Source organism: Stegodyphus dumicola, chromosome X1 (genome assembly GCF_044657685.1).
Source record: "Stegodyphus dumicola isolate Sdum_Otavi_A_Nest chromosome X1, ASM4465768v1".
Classification (NCBI taxonomy): Eukaryota; Metazoa; Arthropoda; class Arachnida; order Araneae; family Eresidae; genus Stegodyphus; species Stegodyphus dumicola.
The window spans coordinates 125,988,365-126,010,318 of record NC_140780.1 but is presented as its reverse complement, the minus strand read 5'-3'; the positions used below and the strand labels follow the sequence as shown (position 1 = coordinate 126,010,318).

General features: G+C 35.5%; 1 protein-coding gene across 5 annotated transcripts in view; it reads right to left on the bottom strand.

Annotated features, from left to right (window-relative positions):
- The window catches only part of LOC118190051 (scavenger receptor class B member 1-like), a 205,298-nt gene that overhangs the window by 34,734 nt on the left and 148,610 nt on the right, over window positions 1-21,954 (bottom strand). For all 5 annotated transcript variants that reach the window (XM_085806981.1, XM_085806980.1, XM_085806984.1 and 2 more), the window contains 4 exons: window positions 21,524-21,699; window positions 17,859-17,977; window positions 17,190-17,263; window positions 1,904-1,958 (listed from right to left, as the gene is read on the bottom strand). In XM_085806981.1, the coding sequence (XP_085663107.1) occupies window positions 1,904-1,958; window positions 17,190-17,263; window positions 17,859-17,977; window positions 21,524-21,699 (424 nt within the window). The remainder of the gene's footprint in view (window positions 1-1,903; window positions 1,959-17,189; window positions 17,264-17,858; window positions 17,978-21,523; window positions 21,700-21,954) is intronic.

The window sequence follows — 21,954 nt, the reverse complement described above, 5'->3', positions numbered from 1 at the left end:
GCTCAAAATGGATACGGTTATTACGAATGTACCAGGGTGAGTTTGAAATTTGACGTAATATACAATTTTGTAGCCTCTTTCTTCCGATTTGCAAGAATATGCCCATACTGGGCAGGCATAACAGAGCATGAGACGCAATACAGATTTGTAAATGAGTAACTTGTTGTCTATAGATAGAACGCTGTTTCGAGCAATTAAGGGAAGTATTGCTTTACGAGCTCGAAACTTCTGTAACAGAGATGTTACGTGTGGGGTCCATGTGAGAGAATTACTGAGGAACACCCTGAGATAAGGAAACTTCTTAGCCCAGGAGATAGATACTCCGTAGAAATGCAAGTTTTTATCAGTTTTCTTTTTCTTGGTAAACAAGATGGCATGCGTCTTGTCCACATTAAGAAGGATTTTCCATTTTTGCAGCCAAATCTCAAGTATGTTTATGTGATCTTGTAACCGTTGTGTGACTGATCCAACAAATGCACACTGCGTCAGGATCGTTGTGTCATCTGCGTACATTGCGAGTGTCGTGTTCGGTGTTGTAGGAATGTCATTCACATAAATATTAAAAAGTATGGGTGCCAGGAGGGAGCAAGCGAAGTCTGCGTTTAGCCAACAGAATTATTGAAAAAGAAAAAATCACGTGACATTCATAGAAGGCTGCAAGCGCAAAGCCTTTCATGCGCTGTTTCGCTGTCTTATCAGAAGAGTGTCACTCTCGGCTCGTTTTATTGTGAAATTTTGTGCTTATTAATCAATTTAACAACACAGGACAGTAAACAGTTAATTTATGCACAAATAAGTTTTACTGAAAATTAAGATTTAATCACAAATTAGCGATCTGTAAGAAAACAATTTCCGGATTGCGCACACTTTTGGGAGTGTTTTGCGATCTCACATTTTCTAATTGCTAATTTGTGGTTTTCACGGTCAGATTTCTCCGTTAGACGGATGGCGCACTGGATTTTTATCTCCTTTAACGCCTTTAAATGGTAATTTTGTTTAGGTAAATGTTTCTTATGTGTATACAACATGTTAAACCCTTGTAACAAAAGGTTAAGTTAGACTCCAACCCTTATTTCGTTTAACGATATTGCATACAGCGCCATTTCCGCCCTAGTGATGAGTTCTTGAACGTTTTCTTTTTTTCGAGGAAAATAAATTCACATGACCTCCTTTATACGATTATCAAGTTTGATAACGTTTGGTCCAGTAGTTTTGCTTTCACGACCAAGTCAAAGTGGAACTTTAATTATAACCCCCCTGTATATTTATTTGGATTATAGGCAGAATTTATGTAAGATAAATACGCACATATGATTAAATATTTAAAATTAGAATGTGCTTACATATCTGATGCAACGATAAAAAATAGTTTCCGACAACTTTTATTTTAGTTTTCTTTTACTGTATAAATCGTTAAATGAAATGTTATCTCTACAGTTTGCGCTAATTATTACGAACAGTTAATAGCATAGTTAAGTCTTCGTTATTAAATTTCGCTTAAATTGTCTGTTATCTATGCTTGTTAGTTTTATAAAACTATAAGACAGATTTTAAAGAATTTTAACAAAAGTTATCTTGACTAATATTTTATTTGCACTTACTCTACTTTTTATTAAGAATATTTTAATATAGTTAAAGTTCAGATATACTCTGCTTTTTATTAAGAATATTTTAATATAGGTAAAGTTCAAATATACTCATGTAAAATCATGAAAACTCTCAATTCCTTCTCATTTTCATGAATTGTTTATTTTCATATAAAATATAGGTTTTTTTTCCTCTATAGCCCTATTTATAAAATAATTAAAACAACGATTCTTTCAACTTAATAATATAACTAAAATATTAAGTATTCTAGAAATAAACCAAAATTTTTAAATAATAAAATAAAAATTTTTTATACTTCACTAAACCAGAAGATTGGATAATAGGTTCTTCCACTGATATTTTGGAACTGACTGGAAAATAAATATTTAAATGTATGTAAAATCAAATAAACAAATTTATTAATAAAATCATGCATTCAATAAAGCAACATTTAAAAGAAATCTCTTAACGATCCGACCAAATTAAAAAATATATCAGAATAATCACATTCTAATGTGTTTTGAATGTAAACTAATTTTCTTATTTTAATTCTTTACATACCATTACATACACTACTGTGCAAAAATTAAGGACGAGACGGTTTTTTCAATATAACTTTGTACAAAAGCTTTCCAAATCAACACATTTAATATCGTAAGATCCCCAATACTTAAGGACATGAGTAATGTAAGCAACACTTACTAAAAGAGAAATCAGAGGGATAAAAAGAAACTTTATTGAAAACGTAGCATGGAGCGCAATGCGACTGAAGGCCGAAACATCCTTGTGATGGGTGTCCAGCAAGAAACATCCGGTCTTTAATAGGGGATATGATCTCCCCTGACTGCTAGGCAGGTTTCACAGCGTCTGCCCATGCTGAGAATGAGGGTGTCAATGAGTTGTTGAGGCACTGCTGCCCTTTCGTCTTGCAGCGCCAATCGAAGCTCCGGAATCGTTACTGGTGGAAAGGTACGAGCTGCCAAGCGTCTGCCTAGAAAATCCCATACATGCTCGATGGGATTGAGATCCGGAGAGCGTGCCGGCCAATCCATACGTTCAATATCCTCACTCTCTAAGAGCTCTTCGGCAGCTACTATGCGATGACATGGTGCATTGTCGTCCATGAAAAGGAACTGCGGACCCATAGCGCCTCTAAAAAACCGCACATATGGAAGAAGAATCTCGTTACAATAACGGGTCCTGTTGACTGAACCTGCGTCGAAGATGTGAAGGTCTGCACGACTACCAAGCATGATGCCTCCCCAAACGAGAACACCGCCACCTCCATACCTGTCCCTTTCAATGATGTTCGAGGGATGATTACGGCTTCCCCGCTCTCTCCAGATGAGTATGCGATGAGAATCGCTACTCAGACTGAATCTGCTCTCATCTGTAAAGAGTACTCGTCCCCATTCATTGTCTCTCCAATTCCGGTGTTCCCGGCACCACAGAGAACGCCTTCTCCGATGGGCAGACGTTAGAGGTACACACCGTACAGGGCGTCGTGCAAACAGACCACCACCTTGCAGTCTTCTGGCCACGGTAAAACGCGATATCGGTTGTCCAGTCGCCTGTGTCGTGTGTCTTGTGATTTCTCCCGCTGTCTGCCGGCTGTTTCTTCTGGCCTGTAAAGCAGTATACCGGTCATCTGCGGGTGTGGTTCCTCGTGGACGACCACTACTAAATCCCCGGATAGCTGTTTCTGTAGTTTGAAATTGTCTCCAAAGTCATGAAACGATGCTGTGAACAATTCCGAACTCTGCAGCCACACTTGTCACACTGCGGCCTTCCTCCAACTTCCCAATGATTCGACCTCGGGTAAAAGCATCCAGATGTCGTCTAACAGATTGATTATTCGCCATTTCTCGCTGAGGCAGCAACTCGGTGTGATTTTAACTGCTATACGGCGTGCAATCTCTTTGCCAGAAATACTGATCTTACACCGACAACATGCTTTATACTACTCAGACACTTCCCCATTACGTCTACCTGCATATCTGCGCATATGCTACCGTACATCACCTTACTTAATCTCCTGATTGGTCTTTCTGTCCGCTCTGCCTCTTCGTTCAGCTGATATGCTAATTTTTCGACTTCGTCCTTAATTTTTGCACACCAGTGTATTTAGATCGTAACTAAGGATCAAAATACTGATTTATTTATTGCTTTCCTATCTTAGTTTCTGAAAACATCAGGATGACCGGGAAACAATGCAGGATTTTACATTGCCAAAATCCAAGTGTAACAAAAGTATATTAAATTAATTTTGTAATGGAACTTTTTACAGGTATCTTGATACCATGAACTTTTTTCCGTTTCCACTGAATTGGCATTTCGATAATTTTATTCATAGATAAATGATGTGGTATGATAAGCTTCATATTATCCATTTTATGTTTCATGAGTTTCGACTGCGTTGAGTTTCTTCAGAAGCCAGTAAGAATAATTAATTTTAATAAGCCTCAGTGCTATAAGTGAATGTCAATGCCAAGAGAAGCTTAATAAGTTTCGTGATGGAAATTTTAATTTTGAGGACAAACCAGGAAATGAGTGACCCAGGGAAATGGAAGATGAATGAATGACGAACTGAAGATGCAGGCAGAATAAATTCACTTTCCACCAGTTCAAAAATTCCGAAGAAGCTTAACCGTACACCTAAACAGTAATAAATCACTTGAACAAAAACGTTTTCTGATACTGATGTGTAGGTTTTACATGAAATCATACATCTGAAAATCACCGGCAACGAGCATCGATTTTAACTTCACGAGAAAAGAAGTATTTTTTTATGGCGCACTACGACTGAAGCTTAGAATAGATTTTTGTGTTAATGTTGCTTGAAAAGAGCAATGGTTGAGCCCACAAAAGAAAATGAGACTTGTAGAAAACAAAGATTTCAAACAGAGAAGATTTTGCTTTACTTGCAGTGAGATATGGAATGTGTACACAGCGCTGGATTTAGCATTTTTCCTAGGCAGGCAAAAACTTAAAACTGCCGCCCTCACCCATCTTCCTTTAAGTTTCTCTAACAAATTTTAATTCTTTGAATAAACATAGAAATATGTAGGGTTTGAGATAAAGTGTAAAATCCATTTTATAATAAGAAATTCTTTATGTGCCATTTCTATTATTTGCAACAATACCTACTACTCGTACTAATAAACGATACTAATAGAAAATGATTCAGTACTAAATACTAAAATAGTTCAGCACAGTACGAAAAGAGGAATCACACACTACTAAGTAATAAAAAATATTATTTAAGCAAATATAAGCAAATAATTAATTTATTGAATAATTTTATACCAATTTCTCGATACTAACAGTAGCTTTAACCCAGCACGTTAAAAATTCATTTCACAATAACGCCTTCATGTAGCCTACTCAAGAACTATCGTCCTCACAAAGCCCGATAACATAATAAATATTTACATATTCACACAAAAGACTATTTTTGTACTGTAATAATCAAATTTACATTTTCTCTGAAATACGCAATTTTTCAATATTTGCAACAATAACTAGCCAGACCAATGGAAAATGATTCAGTACTAAATACTAAAGCAGTTCAGCATAGTACAAAAAATAGAACTGACACATTACTAATTAATATCTTAAACAAATATATATAAGTTACAAATCACGAATGAAATAGATTCAATAATAAACACACCAAATTCTCTAAAATAACAACTTTAACCTGGCACTTTAAAATTCCATTTCCCTGTAACGCCTTTATGTAGGCTACTCAAGAACTTTACTATCGGCCTCAGACAGCCCGATAACATAATAAATATTTACATATTCATACAAAAGACTGTTTTTGCACTGTAATAATCAAATTTACGTTTCCTTTGAAATATGTAGTTTTGCAATGTTTGCAACAATAACTAGCCATAGTAATGGAAAGTAATTCAGTACTAAATACTAAAGCAGTTCAGCATAGTACGAAAAATAGAAATGTCACATTACTAATAATAGCTTAAACTAATATATACAATTTACAAATCACTAATGCAATGAATAATCAAATTCCTTTTTTTTTCAATAACATACTTAAATAAGTAAGTCCTAACGTTCAATCAAATATGCACGCGTAATAAAAATAATCTTTAGTTACAAACAATAGATAACATAAGTTGGGACAATCGATGAGCTGATTAATTATGTAACTAACTTTCATTAGCTATACTTAACAGCAATACGAACTGAAGGACTGCTACTGCTGAACTACTGCTGAAAGGAAAAGGTTAGTATTTGTACTTCTTTTCATAATTCTTATTTCATTAATAATTTTTCTTACCTAACGCTCTTAAAATATTACGGAATTAAAATTTTACTCTGCCAGCCTTTTGCTCTGCGAATAAATCTATGGCACCGTCATAATTAACTTGATGTACTGCTTGATTTTCGATTGCCAAAACTGCATGACTTGATAAACGCTCCTGGTTCACGGATAATCTCAAATAGTTTTTATTAAGTTTTAATTTGCTAAAACTTCGCTCACTTGCGGATGTAGTTGGAAGCATAGAGTAAATCTGCAGGGCAATACAAATATTGTAAAAGACATCCTGAAAATTATAGATGTAGATCTGTCGCAAGGGATTAAAAAACTCTAGCCTTTTTTATGTCGACGAATAACATTTACGCTTGTTTTTTAAAAACGGCAAGTTCCTGGCAGAACTCAAATGCGTTTAGATCTCGCTAATATTTTCGTGCAAGATCTGTTCCATTCCTTTGCAATTCTTCAGTTGACATATTCAATGTTTCACGACCAATGAGAAATGCGAAATTTGAATTTAGTGTAGTAGCGCTGTTTACCCTCGTTTTAATTTCTGATAAGATTCGATAAAGTACAATTTTCATTGCATTAGAAAATAGCTGAACAGGATGAAGTGTTCGTGATTCGTCCTAGTAAAACTCATCAAATTGCTTTTTGCGATTTAGAATTTGTATATTTGTCAAAATAGGGTCAATCTCAATTTTTTCGGCTGTTGCTTTAGATTCTTCTATCCAATATGACATAGAAATTTCTCTTATTTTTTTCAAACTTTTGGTCAGACATTCCATTAATGCGATGGAACGCGCAAGAACAGTATCTTCCTTTTGAATTTCAATATTTATTCGATTGATTTCTCGAAGACTATTAGCCCAAAGATAAATTTATTATCAGGCTGATAATAAATTCAAAATTTTTTACAACATATAGCAGATGTCCTGCTTACTTTGATTCTGCACCAAGAGAAAGATAATTAATTTCTTTCAAGGATTTTACGACTTCTGGAAAATTCGCTAGAAGAGCTCTCACAGCCACATATTTTGCCGACCATCTTGTCTGGCTGCTTCCTTTTCGTATATCTTTTTTTAATATCCCATCGAATAGTGGATTCGACAAAAAAGCTAAATATTTAGGCTTCGGGGCAAGATGAGGAAGAATGCACGCCGACAAGACTCAAAGAGTAAGCCAAACATTGCACATATTCGACCAGCTGATTCATTTATGTAATCCTGGCTTGTACTCCGTTATAAGTACCGGCCATATTAGATCCGTTATCGTCAGATTGACCACCACATTATCCAATATCCAAGCCATCAAGAGTCAGTTTTCCCACAATATGTTGAGAAATGCATTCTCCTGTCTTTCCACCAACTTCTATGAAATCAATGAAGCTCTCCTTTATTTCACACATATGTTTTACGTATCGAATCACCTGTCTCATTTATTCTGTATGCGACACATCTGGAATGCAATCGAACATTATTTTATAATATTTGGCTTCTTTAATATCATTTAAAATGCTATTGCGAACTGTTTTCGCCATTATATCAGTAATTTCCTTTTGAATTATCTTTATTAAATATGATACTTGTCCCTTTTTTAGGTGCTCTAACTGGTACTTAAGAAGTGAGTTAGGTTTGGCTAGCAGAGTCATTAAATTCAAAAAATTGCCTTGACTAGGCCGAGGACACTTTGTGAACAGACTGCTAGGGGTTTCATCACACCCACGGAAAGAAAGACAGTTTGTTGAAAGATACAATACAGTATCCATAACTACCTGTAGGATCTCTCTCCATTTTTCTTTCTCTGTGTGAATTAGTCGCTTAATGTCATGATGGATGCCTTGACACTGTTTCATTTGTTGTAGTCGAATTTTCCACTTCGAATGTCGAATCATGCACTCTCTGTGGATTTCAGATGCTTCGTGCTCAATTAACCTTTCTGAAGCTTTTTTTCAGTTAATTAATCCTGTAGTACACAATGCTGATGTAGAGGCAGTGGCATGTTTCTGGTAAATCTCACAGGGTGTACAAAAATTGCATTTCTAAGTTTAGAATATATAAGCCAAGATCTGTTAATCTTTTCATTATTTGTTAATGTTCTGTGCCACAATGAAGATATCAGATGTCTTCCACCACGTTCAGTGGACCTAAGGTCTACGTTTTCTAGATGATTTTCGGCTAATAATACAGCTTGACTGCTTAAGAAAGATCGTTTCTGGTCGTTAATTTTTTTTCTGTAATTGGCCAACTACCTGGGTCCGACAAATCATAAGTTTTTAAGTCTTCTTTCTGCTGCCTACACGCACTTAAATGAGAAAATACTTTATCTCCTAATTTCATGTCTTCTAGATGTTCGTTTGAGGTCGATGAAGAAGGTTGCTCTCTCAGTTGCTCAAAATGTAGTCTGAGGATGATACATGAAGATTCTTCATCTTGGTCATTCAATTTGCAAGAAATATGAATATCCTTTAGAATCTCGGCACCATCGAAAGTTGCGGCAGGGTCTGATGGTTCGTCTTTCCTGTGAAGCCTTTTTTCATTTTAGCTGCAATTTGTTTTCTCTGTTCGGTCCTATCTTTTGCTCTTTTTCTATATTCTGCCCCTTAGAGTTCTTTCCAGACGCTCTCATGATTTCTTTTACCCTAAATAATATACAACATGTAATTTTATCGCAAAGGTACTCCATAAACTCCTTGGTCTACCTTAAAAAGAAAACTTACCTTAATAAGAAAAGCTAAAAATCGATGTTATTACACTCAGCAGTCTTACGGTCGCGTCGCGGACGCACCCGCTAACTAAATGGTTCCGTCTCACTTAATATGGTGAGGAATACGGGAAGCAGGCATATTAAAAGAAAATGAGAAAACAGAAAAAACCCAAAACTAAAAAAAAACTTTAAAAATTATAAAAATAATAAATCCATTTTTAAAACATGTTGCCGACTAGCTGCAAAAAACCAAAACACCTTACTTAATTTCTGTTGTATATTCTCGACGTACATTAATTTGAATTATTTCATTGGTCCAAAGTTAATTTGCATTGGGTGTTAGGAAAGAGTTACAATTTACAATGCTTCCCCATTTATTTCGCAAGAGGTGTCGATATGAAAACAAGACCCTCTATGCTATCGTTCTCTATGCGTTTGAATAGCCCCGCCTAGAGAAAGAGGATAACAGAGGGACTCAGACTTCATTTACAGGTACAAAAGACAAAGGAGTTTACGGAGTACCTTTGCAATAAAATTACATGTTGGATTGGCAGAAGGGCAGGGTCGTCTGACGTTGTCAGTGACGCCTGGAGTCCCTCTATTGTCCTCTCTCTGATCTTATCTTTAGAGTCATATTCGGCTGTACTTAGCTTACTTTTAACTGTTTGTTCCATTAAATGATTTCCGAGTAATTAATTATAAATATTCTTAAAAGAGGTTTTAAACCTGGGTTTAAAACTACTAATGTTGTATCAAAATTTCACAACGTTCCAAATACGATGCAGCGCCACGCTTGAATTTGCCGCCCGGAGCGCAGACCCCGGCTTGCCACCCCCAGATCCGGGACTGTGTGTACATGAACTGTTGGAAACAGCCACAGTATTAATGCAGGCATCTATATTATCAAGTACACTGCGCAAAAAAAAAAAAAAAAAAAAAAAAAAAAGGGGGGGGGCGGACAGTTCTATATGTCCCGTTTTACTGGGCCGATTGACAAAATTCAAATTACGTTTCTGATGTCTCGAAAGCGCGACTTAGGCTATATATTAAATTTATATATAGCATTGTTCTAACATAGATATTTTGACACAAAAATTGGACATTTTCTGAAATAACATACCAATTGTTTTCCATATTTCGATTGTACGACTCAAATTATGCCTAGATATTAAATTTTATAAAATTTGGTGCGAAATTTAAGGAGAAATTCAAAAATTTATGTTGTCGCAATTTTTTTCAGTTTGCGCCAAGTATAATTCACTTGGCGAACTTCTTAATATGTGACAACCAATTTTCCGTTCCCTTCCATTATGCTGGAGCGGAAAAAAGGCACCACGTTCTTACCTTTTTACATTGTGCACGAGCGGAAAAAAAGCTATACCTTTTTGCATTGTGCACGAGCGGAAAAAAAGCTATACCTTTTTGCATTGTGCACGAGCGGAAAAAAAGCTATATCGTTCCTACTTTCAAATAATTTTAGCAAAGTGTCTAAACTACATTTGATGTTTTATCGCTTTCAACAAATTTCGAAACGCTCCAATATATGAATTCACGTATATCATCGGACATTTTGAATAAAAAAACTGTAATGTTTTGCAAGTATGCTAAAAAATACGTCTATTTTCAGAAATTTCAGAAAAAGTCCGATTTTGTGTCAAAATACCTATATTAGAACAATGCTATACATAAATCTAATACATATCCTAAGTCGCGCTTTCGAGACATGAAAAACGAAAGTTGAATTTTGTCAATCGGCCCAGTAGAACGGGAGATACAGAACTGTCCCATTTTTTTTTTCGCATTGTACATGATTAGCAACGGGCTGTGACCTTCCAGTGGCCTGCATTCATCAACAGATCTGAAGTTATTCTTCTGGAGGAAAACAAAGAGCACATATTGCAAGGATATCTTGACACAAACTTTAAAATGTTAAACCAAAGGAAACTACGTATTAAGGAAAGTTATCTTTAATAAAACCACCAGACAGTGTTACAGGTGTTTCTGATCTTTAGTGAGGTTAATCGTCTTAGACAGGTGAGATCCAGTTCTAATGTTCAATTATATTCTAAAATATTGATCTCATTCAGAAGTGGTTGTCTTAAGTAGGTGGTCTCTACAGCATATTCATTGTGTTTTGAATACGAAGACTTAGGAGTACACTAATATAATATATTCTGATAAAGTTGTAAAATCGTATAAAGGGGGGCGGAACAAAGTGATCATATCATAATATATACATAATTTTTTGATGAATATCATAAAAACAAATAAATAACACGAAAAATACATATTAAAAAAATAATACAAGGTCAATAAAACGAGGAACTCAATTTGTACATCGTTAATCGTTTTGAAATTCTATGAGCTTCCACTATGGAATGGAGAGTACAATGTTGATTTTTTTTTTTCGCAAATCAGAGCATATGGAGTAGATGTAATTTTGCTATTATATCTTTTGTTTCACTTAAAAATATAATACTTCAAAAGATCTAGTAGACGGGCAACGCGACCATAGGATCGTTGTACTGAACCCTACCAAAAGAGTAAACTACTGTAAGTTGAAAACATAAGATTTAATGGATGCTTTCCTTGAGTTTAGTAAAAGAGATGAACATATCAGACTACGACACGTTAGTAAAAATATATGATGAATAAGAGATGAATGTACTTGACTGGTACAATATGAGTTGAGTCTAATTGACAATTCATTTAGTTAAGCAGGTACTTTGCGGCGAAGTAAATTATCCGGCATACTGTACTAGATTCCTGTTACAATCTAATCTTCCACAGCTATATTCTACTGGAGGTTCCTACTAGACAGTCTGCCAATCAGTATTTGGACACCCAAGCAACTGCTAGTATCTCTGGTCCTGATATACGTTACGTCCTCTGACGTTAAATGTCGTGTAGGAAACGACACAAGCATTAGTCGCATGCGAGGTGCTACGAAGTGCAGAGTTATCTGATTTCGAGAAAGGTGTAATTGTCAAGTATAACAGAAATGGCCGATCCTTAAGGGGTATACCTAGAGAGTTAAATTATCCAAAATCACAGTAGCCTATGTGATTCAGAAGTGTAAGATGAGTGGTGATTATCGGAATGTGTCCCGATTCAGCAGACCTACGAAACTGGGAGATAAAATCCGACGAGTGCTATCTAGGGAAATTTGGAAGATTCGTGCCCAACTGATGCCCACTTACTCCAGGAGTTTTAACAGGCATCCGGGAGTGTCGTTTCGACGAATACCATTCGTAAGGAAGCACACCTGCTTGGCTATCATAGTCGTGGTGCTGCCCATAATCCTTTGATCCCTTATTCCAATCGCGCTCCTCGATTAATGTGGTGAAAAGCATGTCGACAGTGGACCTTAAATCAGTAGAAATGGGTTCTCTGGTACGCCGAATCAATATTTACCCTCTAGCGTTCGGATAGAAGGGTCTGGGTATGGCATCTGCTTGGAGAAAAGCTGCAAGGATCTTAAGTTTTACTAATGTTTATTTTATTTTAAAACTTTATTGTTCTCTCTTATTTTCCACTTCCGGCCAGAATAAATGCGCCATTGTGTTTATGCAAATTGTGCTTGTAACTCTTAAGTATTTAATTCTTTGAAAACCGAAGTTTTCGCTAACCTGTACGCATAAAATACCGAACCGCCCGAAAAGGTTTTCGAGAGTCACAGTAATTTCCTCCCCTCCCCATCCATTAACGCACAAAGAAGAGTGAAGATTTCAAATGTCATCCTGTCTATTTCCTAACAAATAAAGAAACCACAAATAAATTCTTTTAGGGCAGGCTATCTGCAATAAACTGATACAATGCATTTGGGGTAAACTGCACCTGCTACTGCATACCTTAGGGGAGGGAAGAAAACAACATCGGAATTTCGGCCGTTTTGTGCGGTTGTGGTCGTTTGAATGAAAGGCCGTCTGGGGCGTTATGGTCTTCAAAGAGTTAAGTTGTAGCTTTTCGCCAAGAAATGTTAAGAGAGAGAGAGAGCCTTCTCGCCCCCTTATTTAATTTTCACTCGCGTTTTCAGTCAGTTGCTGTCCTCCTTTACACCCAGAGGTTTGGTCCTCTTGATATTGAAGACGTACCGTAGTTTTCCCGCAGTTTGCGTACTACATTCGTAAAAGTCTAAAAGGCCAATCTTAGTGTTATTAGTCTATGTAAAGTATTCGAGTTTAGCTCTTATTTAAATTTAGTTAGTTAGTAGTTCTTATATTTTTACTTTCAGACCAAAAGTTGTTGGTCTTTGTATCCTGAAGTGCAGAAGCGCCTGTGATTTTTGTGGAGAATAAAGGGTAGTTAAACCCTTTTCACCTTTGTTATCTCTTCTACAACTTACAGAACATAGTTTCCAGTAGACTCCCTGGTCTTTTCAGAACACTTACATGTTTCCTAAACAGATTAGAAGAAGCAGCAGTCCTGATAAAGCTTCCTGCTAGAATGCGTTATATCAACAATAAAGTTCGGCGGAGGTGAAATTATGATCTGGGAATGTTTCTCCTGTTATGGAATCGGACTCTTGGTCCAAATTCATGGTAAGCTCAAGCCGACGCCTGCTGCATTATTTTGGATGATAGTGTACAGTTTGTTGTGGCAGTTTTACGAGTTTAGCCTATTGTAGTTTCAGGACGACATCACCAGCTCTCATGTTGCGAAGTCCACCATGAATTGGTATGGTGACAGTTTGGTTAATCGAATAGACTGATCTGACTGGAGACCTGAACCCTATCAAGAGCGTCTAGGACGAGGCGGATTGCTGAATTAAGCGGTGCAACAAACGTCCAACATCGGTCAACTAATTTACATGTATTTTCCAATCCAAATGGAAGAAAGTACCAATAACCGTCATACAAGGCCTTGTGAAAACATGCCCCGAAGGGTTCAGGCTATAACTGCCGCTGGTCGAGGCTCTACCTAATATTGGATATGAACAAATTTTGTTTTTTTTCTATTACAGGTTACCAAATATTTATAGGTAGATACTACTGTCCGAGTTATAATTAATATAGTTATTTTACTGGCGGGTGTTACATATTCCAATACAAATCTTTATAGTTGTGGAAAATAAACAGCTTCCCTTCTTTGTTTCACTCCTTTTCTTATTCCGAAATGCTCTGATAAAGGTGAATGATGCAATTCATGTAAAATACTTAAACTCGGATAATCGGTCTTAATTCATTATCGTTATTTGTTTTACCATAGAACAGAAGGTTATCAATGATTTCGTAATTTGCAGACCTGTTCTTAATTCACTTCATATCATGATGTGCAAAGTGATCGGAATCTTTCAAATAAGCGTAGATATTTTTAAAATCCGAATCTACTTGCAGTTCTGAAATAGTTGTTTATCGTGAATCTAAAATTTTAGAAGTTAACGCGGCACATTTTGATTCTTTTCCCTCATCATCTATTTTAATTCATGATAGGGCATCAGCTACAACATTTTCTTTCAAGAGTATATGTTTGATTATCAAACTGCATTCTTGCAATTTAAGAGCTCGTCTTATGAGTTTGGGTGACAAGGTCTTCTCCGAATACAGGTGTACAACGGCCACATGGTCTGCATATATGGAAACCGGCTCTTTTTCAATATAAACTTGCAATGTTTTCAAGGCAAACAGGATTGCTAACGCTACTTTCACAGTACCGATATAGTTTCTTTGAGTTAGACTAAGTGTTTTGCTATAATATGCTACCGGCTGTTCACCTTGCATAAGCATGAGTCCTATTGCGAATCTGCGACGATTTTAGTCCATTTTACCCTATGCTTCAGGAAATTTCAAGACCGTAGCTTGGATTAGTATTGCTTTAAGTTTTTCAAAAGCCGTGTTTGGTTCACAATAGTGAATCTAGCCTTTTTTCATTTAAAATTTAATAAGGGCTCTGCTATGGGAGCAAAATCATTAATGAGAGTTCTATAATTCTATAATAAGAGCACAAGTCCAAAAATGTCCCAATTGTTTCGTCAATTTTTGATGCTGCAATTTTGGAATTTATCTTTTCTATTCCCCGCTCAGATATCGTCTCACCCAAATAACAAAGTTTCTGACTGCGAATTTACATATTGGCTCGTTAACTTTCAAACTTGCTTCTTTGAGAAGCAAAAAAACTTTGTGCAAATCCTGAATGATTTTACCAATTGTCGCACTTGCCTCTATCATGTCATCTAAATAAATAAAAGTTGATTTATGATGTATAGCTTAGGATTACATCCACGGCTGCCTGAAACGCAGTGGGAGCTCCATATAGGGCAAATGGCATTCTGAAGAAGACGTAAACCTCTGATTTGGTAATAAATGCTATTTTTCTCATGCCGTCCAATTTTACACATATCTGGAAATATCTGGACATGACGTCTAGCGTCATCATGTATTTTGAAGATTTAATTTTTGGTCTTAGTTAATAAATTATTGGTAAAAGGAAAACAGGATATTTTATTATACTGCTTAGTTTTCTGTAATAAATAGCAAATTGCCATGCTTTGAAATCGGTGGGTGACAGATTACTTTCTTCAACATAATACAATAGGCCTAGCGTAGAAACTACCTTTGTGAATCATAATTTTGTTTATCAGCATATCCGTAATATACTTTTCTGTGATTTCTTCTATCACTTTGGCATAGAGGTAGGTTTTACGGGGTTATTTCCTGCTTTTATCGAGGGATCTATTATATGTGTCAATCCAAGAGTATCTTAAAAAAGGTCTGAAAAATTTATTACAAACTTCAGTTAGTTCCAACTTACCAACTTAGTTCAATTCATTCAAGATCAAGACGGGGTACCTGTTTTTCTTCAACCAGTTTGTTCACATCTAACTGTATCCTGTCTTCCTGAAAATTAATTTATGCGCCAGCAGATTAAAAAAAATCTAACATCAAATCACCTTTACCTGTAAGTTTTCGATCACGAAAAAACCACTTTCTTGTGCTCATTTTTAACCTGCGCATTTAAAATTCACTTTGCCTAAGCATTCACAATGTATTTCTTGTTTTGCTATAACCTTAGCTCCTGCCACATCAAACAGTTTATACCTCCTAAAATTTACCTAAAAACGTTTTCTGCCGAAACTTTACTTTGCACTCTTGCGTTCAATAAGGTAAGTGAAGGTATAATACTTAACACAATTTGAATAACTGTGAGTGAAAATTTTTAATTAGTACAGTATTTAACTGGATGTGAAAGGCTTCCTATATCCCTGTGGCTTGACTAAACTGACTGAGCCACAGCACCCCTACCTAGTTTAAAAGTTTCCTTTCATCATTCACCTTTTTTCTCTTTTGAGATTTGTCACGGAGATCAACAGATGAAAAGATTTTGCCGATTAGCAAACTACCTTTTGCTTTTCCGAAAATTTCCGCCAAATCTTTCCTCGCGTCCCTATGTACGCTATTTACTGACACACGCCGACTGACACACGCAAATAATCTTGAATCTGCCGCAACAAACTGGATCATATTATCCGAATGACTTCTGCATCGGGTATTTTTCCATTCAACGAATTTACCTTTTATATGTTTCTTAGAATAAAGTCTGTTGACTCCTCTACTTTAGTCCGATATGTACTATAATGCTTCGATTCTAACATCAACCTAGCTTTCACCACAGGGAGTGTTTTGGAAAGAGTAGTTTTATACAGGGAAGTTGGAAAGGGCAGTTCTGCCGAAGTCTTCCAGCGGATTTCCTGGAACTTGGTATCTTTGAGAGAGGGCAGATTAAAATTGGCGTTACCTTGCAGCATAGTTCACGATCTTCTTGGTCATAGTTTTGTCAGATGTAAGTCGCTTTTTAACTGAAAGCTAGAGTAAACATCCTACAGATCCTACTAGACAAACAGCGAATTTTACGTCTTAAACAACTCACAAAATGCCGAAGGTTGTTAAAAAACCTTTCTATTTAATCCTAAAGAGAAGAGGAATCCTAATTAGTAGAAGTTAACATTAACTAAATAACATTCTATTAATCCTAAAGAGAAATCCTAGTTAACAGAAGAGGCACAATTTATGCTACAGCTGAAACATTCACTACTTGTGGATATTTAAGTTAACATAACAGACAAATTCAAACTTTGTTAAAGTAGTATAAGACTACACATAGAATAGACTAAAATAAGCTGGCTCAGATATTTTACGGGCGCGTATTCTAACACATCGGCTTACAAAGTGCTAAAGCCGGGGAAACATTTAAGCACAGCTGGCGACAATACGCGGTTGCGACAAGCTGTATACTCAAGATTCTAAACCCTAACCTTAAATACACAAATTCCTAATTTGCATTCTGGTGAGGAAAACAGAAAAGAGAAGTTATAGTAAAAACTTGAATCATAATAACTAATTAATTAACATAGAATGAAGTGTCAGGAATGGCCAGAAATCACTGAAAATGATAGATACTACATTATTTAATTTATGCTACATTAATATTTGTTTTGCATTTGAAATAACTTGTCAGGATTCAGCATTCCATTTCGATCTACCTGATAAATAAAAACTGGATAAAGATATGTATTTAGTATCTATCAATATTCGTGTGAGTAGTAAAAATTCTGCATTCTGCTTGCAAACATATCATCAGCATTTCTATTACAAAAGCAGAAAAAAAAATAACTTACGCTATTTGAGGTACTGTTTCAAAAACGATATTTATTTGCATCCTAGCAGCAACACCTAAAGGAATTCCCATCTCCTGAATAAAAAAATAAGCATAATATTATGAATATTGTAACATATCTCTCAGATCCTATAATTTTCGATTAAAAATGCTACTTTATTTGTAATGCAAGCTAAAATTTTATAGCATAACATGCGCGAAAGTTTGTAATGTAAAACTGTGTTTAAAATGTAAAGTGTTAATAGAAAAAAAAAAAAGATTCATATTCTCTAAATCACAGTACGGCTATTCAGAAATAGGTCTTCATATAAACAATAGATGAGATTCATAATTTGTGAGCTTCAGGAAAGATCAAGACATTTTCAGAAATCTTTCATGACAAACCTAATATAGCTTTCATATTAAATGATTTGCTGAGTATTCATGTTTTTCTTTATATATATAATCACTTAATATATATATATCTGCAATCAATGTCTTCCTGAGACTTTTGTGCCAATTGTGCGCATTATCATCACGGTTGTATTTTCAAGCAGTATTCTAGGAATATTAATATTGCAAGATCGCCTTTTCAAAATTCTTATTTTGACGATCAACGGATAAATGCTTATATAGAATAAAAGAGGATGTTAGAAAACAAAAGATAAATCTGATAACATCTTATACTCACAGGTACAATATCCATATACATGCGGTGCTTTTTAGGATCCGGTCTCATGCCAATGACACCTTGGCTATAAATTGAATCCGCAAATAGGAAATGTGGATAGGAAACAACAGCTGGAGCATCTGAAAGGAGAGAATTTAATTAAAAAAATTTAATTTCTTACATGGCAAACTTTTATTTGCTCTATAATTTATTTTATTGAATGAAAATTTAATGTAATGTTGTAAGGATTATATTAATTTATCTAATAGTTAAATTTTGAGTTAAAGTTTCCTATCTTTTCTTAATTTCAAGCTTAAAACTTCCGGCCAGAACGTATTTTTAGAATGAAAATGAGGAGTATTTAACTGTGGAAGTTCTACTGACTTCGTAAGAGAGAACCAGTGATTCTGAGTAGCTCACGTTCGCCTTTTTAGGCTGCTCTCTCTTAAACTATTATTACGCTAGACCGTACTTTAGGCCCTTGATAGCTTCGTCATTATTTAGCGTTAAGGGGCCAACTTTGTTAGAATTTTGATAGCTTCGGCTGTATCTTTTTAGTTAAGATTAGTTAAGCTTAATTTCTTAGTTCTTGAGTTAAGGCCCGAGTGGAGGCTTCGTACGTTTTGTTCTCTGTCTGACGCACTCAAGGGATTACTCGTTTATCAGTTCTTAAGATTCTTCAATTTTAACTGTAACTTAAAAGTACACAGGTTAGAATCTTACAATGTTATCAGTATTGTTAATATTTCTCTAAGCATTAAAATAATATTAATAAATCGTTCTGTCTAGGATAGTCATTACAACTGCCTTAGGAAAGCTACTCGGTTGGAGGATTGTTCCGATGAAAACGGACTTGTATTCACGGCATACTCACAATAAAACATTTAGCACCATATGCAAACAACCTATTATTGTTAATTTTTAAATATTTCTAATAAAATTCAATTCCATAAAAGTAATTGAGAAAAAGCATAATTCCTTTGAACATTCTACAGAAGAAACGGATGTTCTATAGGGAACTAAAATATTTATGTACTTACTTGGTCGACCAGTGGCCCAGTGCTTACGTGCAAATTTCATCCGGAATGAAATTTCCGATGAGAAAATCGGCTAATAATGGTACTTTCATTCCTTCCTTGGGTAAAGCAACTCCTTAAAAAGTTCTCTAGAGAAATGTTCCTCACAAGAAAGATAGAGATCGAGTATTTTATTGTAATTAATTTTAAAAATGCGAACTCATTTAAAATTTTTATTATTGTGCTTAGGTTGGTGAAAATATAACGCAGATTCAAGATAGACAACTTAAATGGGAAAAACATTGGTCGCATGAATTTAATTATTAATAAAATATTTATAATTTTCTATGACTTCTGCTCATGTCTGGGGCAAATTTTCAATCGTCTTTTTGAAGAACTATTTTGATATATTAAGAATTATTTTTATATTTTGATTAATATATCCAAGATTCAAGGAAAAGTTCAAAGATCCTTGAGGTATGAAAATCATCTGAGTGCGAAACAATGACAGATAGGACAGCGAAAAGAAAGTTTCGTTAAAGAAAGCCAACAGAAAACTGTAATGATGGGAAAATGACTGGTCAACCAAGGCGAAATATACGCTAAGAAAGGACGTCGGAAGAGGAACCAATTCAACGGAAGATCAAGAGAGCCAGAGACCCAGTCGCCAAATCCTTGTGGTGACAAATTAACGTCCAGTACCTTTTAGTTCGGGCGCCACTGTAGAGTCATTACGTTATTTTGAAGCAGGTGATGTGAAAAATATGCAGTGCCCTCGCCGGGATTTGACACTTGGACCTCTCGAATGCGCGAGGAGTATGCTTTCAGCATGCGGAAAGGAAGAAGAAAATAACTTATATAATCCCCTATTTAAAGGGAGACTGAGAATGAGGGAACACAATCGCCGAATCCTGGTGATGACGAATTATCGTCCACCACCTTTTTAAGTTCGAGCGCTACTTGTGGAATCATTACGTTTTTTGAAGCGGTGAGGGGGCAAAAAACGGGCAGTGCCCTCGCCGGGACTCAAAACTTGGACCTCTAAGATACGCGCATCGAATATGCTTCCAATTATACCTCAAAGCATGCGGAAAAGAAGGAGAAAATACCCTAGAAATAGAGCTGTAGCTCTTTGACAGTTCACAGATAGCTCTTACTAGAAGATTGACAGAAATAAAGATCTACTATTTGTTTACCAACTGATTCATTTTCCTGAGCGAGCAAAGGCCTTGATTACTGAAAAAAGAGCAGCAGGAAATTGGAAGCGTGACAATTTCCCATTTTCGGCAAAAAATAATATTTATCCTCTGTTGTATGTGAGTTTAATTTTCATCATTTCCGAAATTTTTGAAAATTTTGATTCTAGAAGTTTATTGTTAATTATGTGTAGACAGGAAGGGAACTTATGTATTATCCCGTCGGCTGGCCAAGTATCATGATTTAACGCCAGTTATGGATAACCGTGTCCCTTAGAATTTCTATGTAACGAATGGCGATTGGCGACCATTGCCGAAGTTTCCGCTAACGGCCGACAGGATAATGCGTAAATACCAAAAGAAGTTTTAGGGAATTTAAAAAATACTGTAAAGAAATCATTTCACGGAGTTCGTGTTTGACGGAGTCGATTTTTAAGATCCCACGGCTAGCTCAGTTCTTTTCGCTCTTCACTCCAACCTCGCTAACCGGTCTCAATTCCACTGCTCATTCGATTCTTTCCGCTCTTCGCTTCATCCTCGTTAACCGCTCTTGATTCACCTGTCGTTCTGGATCTTTTTTATCAAGGTTATTGTTGGTGAACGGTAAGTCATAAAAAGGAACCGCTTCTTTTCAGTGAACGAACAGTTCTGATCCGATCCCATAAAAGAGGGGGATCCATCTTTAGTATACAATCCTATTGATCCATCTTCAGTGAACTTCTTAGTGATCTCAGTGATTCATTTTTAGTATACTGTGAATTTCTCCATCATTACTTTACTCGTGACACATGGGTTTTATTCTAACAATTTCTTCAATTCATCATTTTCCGCCGTTCTCGGTCTCCAACTTCAAGACTTGAACTAAAAATTTCGACTTTAGGAAATTCTCTAACCTTCCTTGGCAGTAACATATGCTAACAGTCCCTCCACATACTGAAAAATTTTCATCTTGGCTTCTGTCTTATTCCTAAGCAGGCGAAACGTTTAATGCATGATATGGAAAGCGTAGACATCATTTACATATGAATAACTAACGAAATGTTAATTCAGTGGAGTTCTAAAAGAAAGGGTACACTATCAAGATTACAATCATTTGTAAAAAATTCGATAGTAGAATCTTTTTTGTATTTATCAATGCATTTGAATTTCGGAAAGCTAAAATCCTTCATTACTTTTCGATCAACATAATAGTTACTTATAATAAGCGTTTAAAATTTCGCTCAGAAACTTATATCAAGAAATATGTCATCTTGTTTTTTATTATTTTAATAGTATATATACTGTAACTAGTATCTATGCTACAACTTCTATAATTAGTAATTGTAGCTATTATACTTTTAAGTATCTATACTGGTAACTAGAGATTCGTTAAAATCATTATTATTATTATTATTTCAATCTCTCATTCTTAACAAATAAAAGGTTTCAGTGTATTTTACCAAAATCAGTAGCTTTAGTATAAAAAAAATCATACCAAATTTGCATGAGCTGACATTGACAGCTCCAGCCGGAAGGCAAATACCTTCAGGGCAAAAACATTTATGATTTGCGTTATATTTTCCATTGTCCAGCTGAGTATCATCTGCCCAGTACCTAAAAACCCTTATGTTCTTTATCTTTGTTTCTTTCAAGAAGCTAAACGAGAGTGATCTACAAAATGCAAAGAAAGTAATGAAATTTAAAATTTATTGAGATGAGAATAAATGCTTAGTAACCAAAGCAGTTAAAACAAGACAATAAACATATATTTAACTGCATTAAGAGAGAACAAATTAGTAAAATAAATGATAGACGAATTAAATCTCAAGTTAATTTTACTAGCAATATAAGAAACAGGCCTGCTTAATTTTCCTTTATTTAGCACTTACTGATAACAAAAGATATTTCTTGCGGTTTAAAGCCTTT